The 11,425-nt window shown below is 30.8% G+C and overlaps 1 protein-coding gene across 1 annotated transcript; it reads left to right on the top strand.

Annotated features, from left to right (window-relative positions):
• Positions 1–4,484: 4,484 nt before the first annotated feature.
• LOC115697537 (alpha,alpha-trehalose-phosphate synthase [UDP-forming] 1) lies at positions 4,485–11,425 on the top strand. The gene is made up of 19 exons (XM_030624589.2): positions 4,485–4,555; positions 4,672–4,775; positions 5,590–6,011; positions 6,106–6,203; positions 6,290–6,678; positions 7,139–7,253; positions 7,472–7,573; positions 7,732–7,882; positions 8,065–8,153; positions 8,508–8,556; positions 8,640–8,740; positions 8,848–9,035; positions 9,236–9,353; positions 9,702–9,878; positions 9,959–10,081; positions 10,173–10,260; positions 10,350–10,480; positions 10,642–10,740; positions 10,829–11,425. The coding sequence occupies exons 3-19, from the start codon at positions 5,621–5,623 to the stop codon at positions 11,267–11,269; spliced, it is 2,850 nt and encodes a 949-aa protein (XP_030480449.2). The 5' UTR covers positions 4,485–4,555; positions 4,672–4,775; positions 5,590–5,620; the 3' UTR covers positions 11,270–11,425.

Raw genomic sequence — 11,425 nt, 5'->3', positions numbered from 1 at the left:
CAAGCAATTTATTTCACATGCGTATAAATATAATAGTCACGCGTGTAATAGACTGTTTGAATCATATTTTCGGCGTATTAATTTTTTTTTTTTTTGAATACCTCAAAATTTTATAGAATGTTTTAAATAACTATAACGTACATAATCATGGGAAACAAAAATTAACTAAAAAATTATTTCAAATACTAAGACAAATAAGGATGCATCGATGCATCCCTTTTAAAATGTGTATTGTAAAATTTTCTTATTTTTTTTACATATATATATTTTAGAAAAATCTTTCTACCATCAGTCGTTACAAGGGCTATTTTTTTAGGAGAAAAGTCTCAACCACTAAATATCAAGAGTAGCAAGCGCTCTAAAAAAGTAGGAACGAGAATTTATTCAAACATAATATCTACACTATTCATGGATACAACTCAGACTTTCTGGTAGGGGTGGGCATCCGATCCAATCCAACTTTTTTTTCCTCATCCGATCCAATCCAATTAGTAATTGGATTTGGAGAATCATCATCCGATCCAATCCAATTAGACCTCAAAATCCAATCCAATCCAATCCAATTACTAATTGGATTGGATCGGTTTTTTAATTGGATATCCAATTACACACCTAAATTTCATATTAGCTTAAAAATATAAAGAAAAATACGTAAAAAATTAAATATCACTTTTTATTTAAGTTTAATACTTCATAAATATACTATTCTTACAAGTGTATTGTAGCTAAAAGTTTTAAATAATTAAAACAATAACATTTCTAAGTAATAAAATAGAACAAAACATCATGAAAAAAATACACTAAACAATCAAGTGTTATAAATTTAACATACAAAAAAATCTAATAAATATTTATTATATTTTTTAATATTTTTTATTATATAAATAATTTTTTAATATGTATAAATGTAATTGGATTGGATCGGTTTTTAATTGGATTTTGAGATTGACATCAAATAACCGATCCAATCCAATTAGAATCCAACTTTTAGCATCCAATCCAATTCAATTGTAATTGGATATCCAACTTTTTGTAATTGGATTGGATTGGATCGGTTCGGTTCAATTGGATTGGATTGGATGATGCCCACCCCTACTTTCTGGTCACCAAATCATATTTTTACTAGACGATAAAACTAATTTAACTAAAGAATGAACAATAACATTACAATTACAAGATCTATAAAAATAAAAAAATAAAAATAACTAATAACTCAGAACCCTTAACAATGAATATCTATTGTGCTTTACTAAATATTATTGCATGGAATAATTGGAAGAAAAAAAAACAAAGATAAAAAAATATATATTAGATAATGCTTTTGAATTATTCTCTATGAGGCATGGTACAAATGATTGCAATCTCTTTGATCAAGACAAAAACATTCTTCTCAAAAAACAAAACACATTATATTTTATTAAATACTTTCTGTAACAACACATGAGTTAGGAAAATAAAAGTTGTCATATAGTATAAAACAGCTGGGTACTAGTTGTTCAAAATTAGTGCTGTAAGTTTCCTTTCATGTCGTGCGGGTTTAGCTCGTATTTATACGTGCTTTTTAAGAAATAAATTGTATCGTTATGTACTACAAAAAAAAAAAAAAATATAGACCGTGTTAGGCCCAACATAGCTTGTATTTTCATATTGTGCTCGAATTTGTATCGTGCTTTACTCATGACGACATGTATTTCTTAAGTAGGTCAACCTATTTTTATATTCGAGATTAACTTCATGCTTCACTTTTTTTTTAATAATTATTAAATTATATGTATATTTCAAAGCTTTACTTATATTTATATAATTTTTGAACAATATTTTACAGATAATTATATATATAAAAAAAATTATTAATATTATTAGAATTTGAATATTTACTTATAAATACTTAAATTTTTAAATCACAGTCTATAAATAAATTGATATATAATTTTAATTTTTAATTTTTTAATAATTTTAATTATAAAATTATAATAATCAGAATTATATTTAAATTTTGTTATTTTTTTAACTTATTTATAATTAATAAATTCATATCTCATTATATTATTATTATTATAAATAAATTATAAGTTTTTTTAATATATCATGTCGTGCTTTTCGAGCTTGTCGCGTATTTTATTTTTTGGACTAGTTTATTCGTGCTTACTTCTCGTATCTTTCGTGCTTAATTAATTAAGAATATATTTTTTGTGTTCTGTCATGCCAATTTGTAGTATCGTGTCATGTCGTGCTACAAACCTATATTTTCTCGTGCTTGTATCAATTTCGTGTCAGGTCAAAAATTTCGACCTATATTTACAGCACTATTTAAAATTATTTTTCTCAAGTGATATATTATAAGATTAGCTGTCTATCAGTCACATAAGCTATGTGATTCTTGCCAATGCTGGAATTGAAAACTATTTTGGTGAATTTTGATAACTTTTTCGGCACCAATGACAAATAAAATTGCTTAAATAAATAAAAATATTAAATATGGGCTTTGAAAACTTAATTTACATATATATGACATATCAAATATCATAAAAATATCTAAAACAGAAAAATATCATATAAATTAGTCAAATTTAAAAGTGTTATATTTAAGTAAATAATTATCTTAAAATCCCATAGTAAGTATAATTTTCTCTTTTATTATATGATAGTGTATATTATTATTATTGGAATATTATATGAACTTTTAAAAATTTGTAAATAACTTATAGTATCACATAATGAATTGTTCTTATTAAAATATTAAGAAATTTTTTAAAAGACCCATAAAAATAAAATCAGTCACCATGCATTATAGGTGTCTTTGATAAAGTAATTTTATTTTTATTTTATTTTTTTAAAAGAAAAATTGGCTGTAAAAGAAAAGAGTATACTAATATCAGGTGTACAATTTATTTTTCTTAATTTTTATTGGCCCATTTGTCTTCCCTAGATTTCCCTATATATTTGACAATTCATATATATACTAGGTGATTGTTACGTGCCAAGCCACGTAGTGTTAGTTTTATTTAATATTTTAATTTTTTATTTTAATTAATAATTAAAATAATATAATTATTTTAACGATTTGTTTTATAAAAATAAAATATGTATCAGTATATTTAGTAAGTAAAACATAATTGTGTTATAATAGTGTATGTTATTAATAGTAAAATGTACATTAATCTTCTAATTGAAAAAATTCTATTATCTCATTTTATATCTAATAATAGCTACACAACTATATATTTATAGACTTTCACATTCTTTGCAAATTACTAATAAGCACCAATAATATTTTCATATTCTAATATTTTTCAACCTTCTCCTCTTGGTGATAAAATTAAAAATAAAACTAAAAATAAGCACAAACATATAAGGTAAATACTAATTACAGCCCATTTCATCTTTTTATTTTTTATTTTTTTAAGCCCAAGCCCAAAAATCTCTAAGCCAACACAATCAATCTTTTTATATTATCTTTTCTAGATATTTTATTTATATTTTTCTTTTTTAAAAAATAAATAAAAAAATTATTAATATTCTCCCAAGATAGGTTTGTTAGAGAGATATGTGGCTAACATGATTTTTTTAATTTAAAAAGAGATTATTAATATTTAAAAGATTGTTTATTTAAAAGATTGTTTAATTTTTTGGGTTTAATTATTGGGTTTATTTTTTAACGGGAGATCAAACTAATCGTTAAATTTAACAGAATATTCTTTTTTATTTTTAAGTATATTCTGTTAAACCAAGAATGTTAAACCAAGAAATGCCGTTAGATAGGCACTTTTAATATATAAAGATATATATAACTATTTTTATATATAAAAATAAATAATAACATGCGTTTCACCTTCATTGCTGCTACACCACCAACCAATCACAAAACAAAATCACTACCATATTAATGCACCACGAATACATTAATGCCACGTGTCATTTTCTGTAATTCATTTATTTTTCCAAAACAATGTCATTTTTCGGTTTTGCATGGCTAAAAATGTTCTCTTTCTTTCCTCTCTAATAATAACTCTCTCTAATATAATATCAACACAATACAAATTACACTACGTTAAGAGTGATTAGCGGTTTTTCACATACTCACCTCGGGTCTCATATAATTTAATATATTGTAATACATTTAAAATATATTAGTCACTATCGACTACTAACCAATTATAAAACGACCCTTCAATTTATTAATATTAATGGTGTATATAATATAAAATACATGAAGAGCATTATATAAATAGAGCAGAAATGCTAATTACAATGTCCTATTACAATTTTTACGTCCGAAATCACAAGCCGAATTTATTTTTGTTACTGTAAATTATTCTAAATATTTCAAAAATTTACGGAGAAGATGTTATAAGCATAACGAATACTCCCGTGAAAAAAAATTTAAAAAAAAAATATTCTGACATGTGTTTTCGAGCATAGAAGTTGACTAAGAGATTGTAACGGGAGGTTATATATAGAGATAGGTATAGATATAGTTTGTAGTAGAGAGTGGCGTTGGGCTGTGAGTGGAGAGAGTTTTCTGCAAATCTTTCTGGCCACACCCAAAATATCGGTTGAGCCAACTTCAACTTTCTTCCCTTTCATTTTCAATTTCACCGCCTTTTATTCATTCATTCATATATATATAGATATAGATATAGTCCGTACATAAATCGTTTTCATTTTCAGAATTTAAAACAGAGAAAGCTTCACTCTCTCTCTCTTGCTCTTGCTGTTGCTCTTGCTCGTGGATTTGGAGAACTGTTCATCGACGATCTACATTCTTTCATTCGGTTTATCTCTTAATCTCTTCTTTTATTATTTTTAATTTATTGATTTTTTATTTTATTATTTGGATATTCTTGTTCTTGTTCTGGATTTTGCGTCTTGAATTTTGATTTCGGTGTTTGATTATTGTTATAGCTTATTTGATTACGATGAAATGAAAGGAAATGAAATGTCTGTTCTTCATTGTTGTTCTTGTTCTGTTTTGTGTGTGAGCTCGTTTTTGTTTTGTTTCTTTATCGTATTGTATCTTGATTTTGCGTCTTGAATTTTGTTTTCGGTGTTTGATTATATTTTTAGCTTTGTTTATTTGATTATGATGAAATGAAATGTCTGTTCTTCGTTGTTGTGACATTTCGATTTAGTTATAATTGTCGAGCTCTTGTTCTGAATTTTGGTTACTAGCTTTGCTTATTTGATATTACGATGAAATGAAATGAAATGTCAATTTTCCATTGCTGTTGGTTATTTCATTGGTTCATTTTGGTGTTTTGGTCTGTGGATAACATTTTTGATTAGTTAATGATCGATTTATTTCGGTCACTGTTTGATGAAAATTCTAGGTGAACAGGTTCATACATTAGTTTTGTTTATTTGATTATAATGAATTGAATTGTCTATTCTCCATTATTAATTTTTTATTTCATTGTGGATAACATGTTCGTACTCTAGCTTAGCTTTGTTTATCTTGATTGAAATGTCATTTCTTTATGTAAATGCTCTTAATCAGAATGAGATTTGTTTATCTTGATTGCTGTTATACTTGTTCGCTGCCATTGATGTTTGTATTGGAATGACCTTTTATAGTTTTGGAATCTGTAGGCATATATACTCTGCTAGTCAGTCATATCATATGCCAGGGAACAAGTATAATAACAGCAATCCGTCGACACCAAGAACTAGATTAGAAAGACTACTGAGGGAAAGAGAATTAAGGAAATCGAATCGGTCTATCAATTTGAATGAAGAAGCAAAGGACGGTAGCAGACAGGTTGAATTGTTTGGGAAAGATACACTGCTTGGGGAGGCTGAAACTCAAGACTTTTCCAATGTAGATGAGAATTTGGAAGAGTCATCTCCAAGGGTCTTTCTTGATGGTTGTGAAAGGCAAGATGGACATGGACGACCTTCTAAACAGCGTTTGTTGGTTGTAGCTAATAGGTTGCCTGTGTCTGCAATTCGAAAGGGTGAGGAACAATGGCTACTTGAGATAAGTGTTGGGGGTTTGGTCAGTGCACTTCTAGGTAATCTCATCACTTGAGCTAATTTTGTTTCATTAGATGGATTGATAGATAAAAATTTCAATCCTTGTTTGTTTGTTTTTTCAATTTTTGATAGGGGTGAAGGAGTTTGATGCTAGATGGATTGGTTGGGCTGGTGTAAATGTGCCTGATGAGACTGGACAAATTGCACTAACTAAAGCTTTAGCTGAAAAGGTTCAAATATCTACTTGCCATTTAATCTTGTACTTTTAGCTATGTACATATCAGATACCTTAAAAGAAATTGTTCATTGACTGCAGAGGTGTATACCAGTTTTTCTTGATGAGGAGATTGTTCATCAGTACTACAATGGTTACTGTAACAACATATTGTGGCCACTTTTTCATTATCTTGGACTTCCACAAGAAGACCGCCTTGCAACCACTCGTAGTTTCCAGTCACAGTTTGATGCATACAAGAAGGCGAACCAAATGTTTGCTGATGTAGTGAATGAGCATTATGAGGAGGGAGATGTTGTGTGGTGTCATGATTATCACCTAATGTTTCTTCCAGAATGTCTTAAAAAACACAACGATAACATGAAAGTAGGTTGGTTTCTCCACACACCCTTTCCTTCATCAGAAATTCATAGGACACTGCCATCTCGATCCGAGCTCTTGAAATCTGTTCTTGCTGCTGATTTGGTTGGGTAAGTCAAGTTGTTTTACAGCATCATAATCCAAATAACTTGTAAATAATCTTCTATGATACGCCTACAATTACATTATGTTACTTAAATTATTAATGATCTCTTGGGGAAACAATATTGCTTTAGTAGCCATAGGTGATATGCCCTGTTTTTGAAGTCACTCGTAGTCTTGAGCATTGTCTTTTACCTTCTATCCCCATATAGGATGGTCAATTTGATAGTCTTTCTATCTTGTATTAAAATTTATCAGCAATTAGTAATTATATATTGACTTGAGATCGAACCATAGCAAGACCAAAAGATGCCTTCTAGCTAGTGTAATTGATTGAAGGGGTAACTTTTTGCCATATACTTGCTCACTTTTTGTAAAGATTTATGTTATTTATGGGTGCCGGAACCATCTTAATGTTATAATCTTGAGATCACAAGGATTTTAATTGGTGGATTCTTGAGCTTCCAGTTTTCATACATACGATTATGCAAGGCATTTTGTGAGTGCTTGTACTCGTATACTTGGGCTAGAGGGTACACCTGAAGGAGTAGAGGATCAAGGAAAGCTTACTCGAGTTGCAGCGGTATAAATTTGGAAGCCTTTCCCATCATTCTTTTATGTCATATAGTACGTACAAACATATTCATTTGCACATTGATGTGGTGTACATTTTTTCTGTTTATCTATTATTACATGTACCTGTTTCAAATTCATTTATTTCAAGCTTAATTTCTTCACTTGATTATTTATTGTGATGCTGGCATTCCTTTTTTCCTTTCCCATTTGGATGTGGAACTACAGTTTCCTATTGGCATAGACTCTGACCGATTTGTTCGAGCTTTGGAAATTCCTGAAGTCCAGGAACACATGAAAGAACTGAAAGAAAGATTTGCTGGCAGGAAGGTAGACTGGCTGTAACTTTTGGTTTTATCTCATTTACAATATATGCGTTTGGCTTAAAATCAAGTGTTGAAAAGTCACACTTGTTTGTTGCTAAATAGTAGGATATGGTTGCACTATTTTTTCCTTTTAGAATTCATTGCTGTTAAACTGTTGGACAGGTGATGTTGGGTGTTGATCGTCTTGACATGATCAAAGGAATCCCACAGAAGATTTTGGCTTTCGAAAAGTTCCTGGAGGAGAATCCAAGCTGGCGTGATAAAGTAGTTCTACTTCAAATTGCTGTGCCAACCAGAACAGATGTTCCAGAATGTATGTTTATTATCAAAATATGTTCCTACTCTTTGCAGTGATCACTGTCTGTTATGCCTATTTTTTTTAAGTCTATCTGTAGTTTGTTGTCTAATGTTATTTCAATCATATGACTCTCATTAAATTTATCACATCTTGATCAATTTTTAAATAATACAGTTGCTTACTATTATTTAATACAGATCAAAAGCTTACAAGCCAAGTTCATGAGATTGTGGGACGCATTAATGGGAGATTCGGAACTCTTACTGCTGTTCCCATACACCATCTGGTTTGTCTTTTTTTTTTTTGTTTATTAAAAATTAGAACTATTTTTAAGTGATATTACTTGTAATATTTAACATAAGCTTTTGGTAAATTGCTTGAGAAGGTTTCAAGTGATCTTCTTTGTTCTGTTTTGACTATCTTGAGACATTTTAGTTTATAGAAGAATGAAACGTCTGAATTCATGTCTTTCAAGCAACAAGATTTGATTGATTTATGTTTAGAGACTAAAATTGAGTCAAATAATGTTACGTATATTCATTTTTTTTTTGTCCTTCCCCTCATTCTTTGAACTTATTTTTCTGATTAGTTTGCTCAATGATTATGTCAAGACCACTAAAACTTACTCTTCTTTTCGCAGGACCGATCTCTTGACTTTCATGCATTGTGTGCTCTGTATGCTGTTACTGGTACTCATTTTTGTTCAGAGAACATAATTGAAAATGAATCTTTGCTATTTTTATTCATCTATTTATTTGTTTTCCTTGTTTAGATGTTGCACTTGTTACTTCTCTTAGAGATGGGATGAATCTTGTGAGCTATGAGTTTGTTGCTTGTCAAGCAGCCAAGAAAGGAGTTCTCATTCTGAGTGAGGTAATTCACCTTTATATTTTCTTCTTAAATTCATCATTAAATTTATGCATTTTCTTCATAGTTTTTTCGGGCTTGCATCTTCTTGTTTATTCCATTTTAAATTTTAGTTTGCAGGTGCAGCACAATCGCTCGGTGCTGGCGCCATTTTAGTAAATCCATGGAATATCACAGAAGTTGCTTCTTCCATTGCTTATGCTTTGAATATGCCAGCTGATGAAAGAGAAAAGAGACACCAACATAACTTCATGCATGTAACAACTCATACATCTCAAGAATGGGCTGCAACCTTTGTTAGGTATGCTCATATATAGCTACCATGCATTCTAGGATTGCATATTTTACTTCTGTTCAAACAAGTAAAAGTATTTATCTTTTCTTGCTTTAATGGATATAGAATAAGTAATAGAACTTTGGTTCATTTTGAAGTTGGGTACTGACTCAAAGAGTACAATTTATCCTTGCATAGTGTCGTTTTGTTAACTTTTTTCCTTTCAGTGAACTCAATGATACTATCGTGGAAGCTCAACTGAGGACTAGGCAAGTTCCACCTCTACTTCCTATGAAAGAAGCGGTTGGCCGGTACTCAGAATCCAATAACAGATTGCTTATACTGGTATGCAAATTTCTCTTGCTAGACTATATATAGGCTTGAATTGTATATCATATATCTTTTTTCTTCATGTGTATAGTTTCATTCTTAATGTTTCGTAATGAACAAATTTGGCAGGTGAAGTGAAACTTCTAAGGTGACACAGCGAATTTGTATAATTTACCTTTTTCTTTAGATGGGATTTAACTAATATACTGTCCTCACTATGTTATTTATTCAACAAAGAAATGTCTTTTTGTATTTCTTGGGTTCAATTTTCTCTTAATCCCATTTCTCTAAAGTTGTTAATCTCATCATTTTTGGATTCAACTATGATTATCTACATGTCACAACTAAACATTCTTTCTACAGGGGTTTAACGCCACTTTAACAGAACCAATTGGGGCTCTGGGGAGAAGAGGTGGTCAAATCAAAGAAATGGAGCCTAAACTGCATCCAGACCTGAAAGAACCACTGAAGAAACTATCTGAGGACCCCAAAACAACTGTAGTAGTTCTAAGTGGAAGTGACAGAAATATCCTAGATGATGTAGTTCTCTTCTCTACTTTTTTTCGGTCTGCATTACTTGTCTTGCAAGTTATGCTCTTCACTAGCTTCTTTTTATACAGAATTTTAGTGACTACAACATGTGGCTAGCAGCAGAAAATGGGATGTTCTTGCGCCTTACAGCAGGGGAATGGATGACTACAATGCCTGAGAATTTAACTATGGAATGGGTTGAGAGTGTCAAGGTTGGTTTGTTTGTTTGTTTGTTTCTACACCAATTGATGATTAAAACTACGTTATCACCATAAATTCTTGTTTTTAATTCCATTATTTCAGCATGTTTTCGAGTACTTCACTGAAAGAACACCTCGATCACATTTCGAGCTTCGTGAGACATCACTTGTCTGGAACTACAAGTATGCAGGTAACCAACAGCGCCACATATTCATGAGTATATCGTTCTCTTCTCTCACTGTTGAAAATATCATTTGAAATATTATTTTGAATTACTAGATGTCGAGTTTGGAAGGCTTCAAGCAAGGGACATGCTTCAACATCTCTGGACAGGTCCAATCTCAAATGCATCTGTTGATGTTGTCCAAGGTAGCCGATCTGTCGAGGTTCGAGCTGTCGGTGTTACCAAGGTACTTTGCATTTTAATTACTTAAAATTCTGAAGTAGAATAGGAAGGAATATCATTAAGAAAAGGGAAGATGAAAAAACATACATATGATCATTTGAGTTAACCCTTTTCGGGTTTCTATATACAAAATGTAAAACTCTTTATTTGTTTTTTATGTTGCAGGGTGCAGCAATTGATCGAATCTTAGGAGAAATAGTTCACAACAAAGGCATGAAAGCACCAATTGATTATGTCTTATGCATTGGACACTTTCTCCCAAAGGTAAAAAAACTTAACCTTTTATTAAGCCATCTTTGCTCATTGTAAAGTAAAAACACAACTAAAACTTGGCAACATTGGTGTGTTTCAGGACGAAGATGTGTACACATTTTTCGAACCAGAACTACCATCCGAAACCCCACCTCCACCAAGAGCCATACTAACCAATTCAATCACACCATCATTGCCAAAGTTCTCAGCCAGCAGCAAAGGTAGCTCAAAATCGTCTCGCCTCAACAAACAACGCTCCATGTCTATGATAGAGAAGAAACAAACTACTACTAACAACAACAACAACAGCAACAACAACAACAACAACAACAACAACAACAATCATGGGAGTAGTGGTGCGAATCCTTGTAAGCCAACATGGCGCGACAAGATGTCTCTACACGAGGGATCATCTGTTCTTGATCTCAAAGGTGAGAATTACTTCTCTTGTTCTGTTGGAAGAAAGCGTTCTAGTGCTAGGTATCTACTCGCATCATCAGATGATGTTGTTACTCTCCTAAAGGAGTTGGCTGAGGGTTAACATTTTGCTAAACACAAATAATAAAACAAAAACATTCTTTACTTACTACACAAATGTTTTTACTTGTTCTGTTGTAGCTGTATGGAAATGTTGCGATGATTCTTTTGTTGAAAAAACTGTAGAGAGAAAGAGAAGATATGATTCTTAGGCAAGACA

Source organism: Cannabis sativa, chromosome 7 (assembly GCF_029168945.1).
Source record: "Cannabis sativa cultivar Pink pepper isolate KNU-18-1 chromosome 7, ASM2916894v1, whole genome shotgun sequence".
NCBI classification, from domain to species: Eukaryota; Viridiplantae; Streptophyta; class Magnoliopsida; order Rosales; family Cannabaceae; genus Cannabis; species Cannabis sativa.
Note: the sequence above shows the minus strand (reverse complement) of the source record. Positions and strands in the feature narration are given on the sequence as shown.

Excerpts from the sequence above, each read along its gene's own strand:
- LOC115697537 (XM_030624589.2), top strand. The coding sequence starts at position 5,621 with ATGCCAGGGAACAAGTATAATAACAGCAATCCGTCGACACCAAGAACT. Across the intron at positions 9,879-9,958 it reads ACAGAAATATCCTAGATGAT|AATTTTAGTGACTACAACAT; the intron begins GTAGTTCTCTTC and ends CTTTTTATACAG. Across the intron at positions 10,261-10,349 it reads CTGGAACTACAAGTATGCAG|ATGTCGAGTTTGGAAGGCTT; the intron begins GTAACCAACAGC and ends TTGAATTACTAG.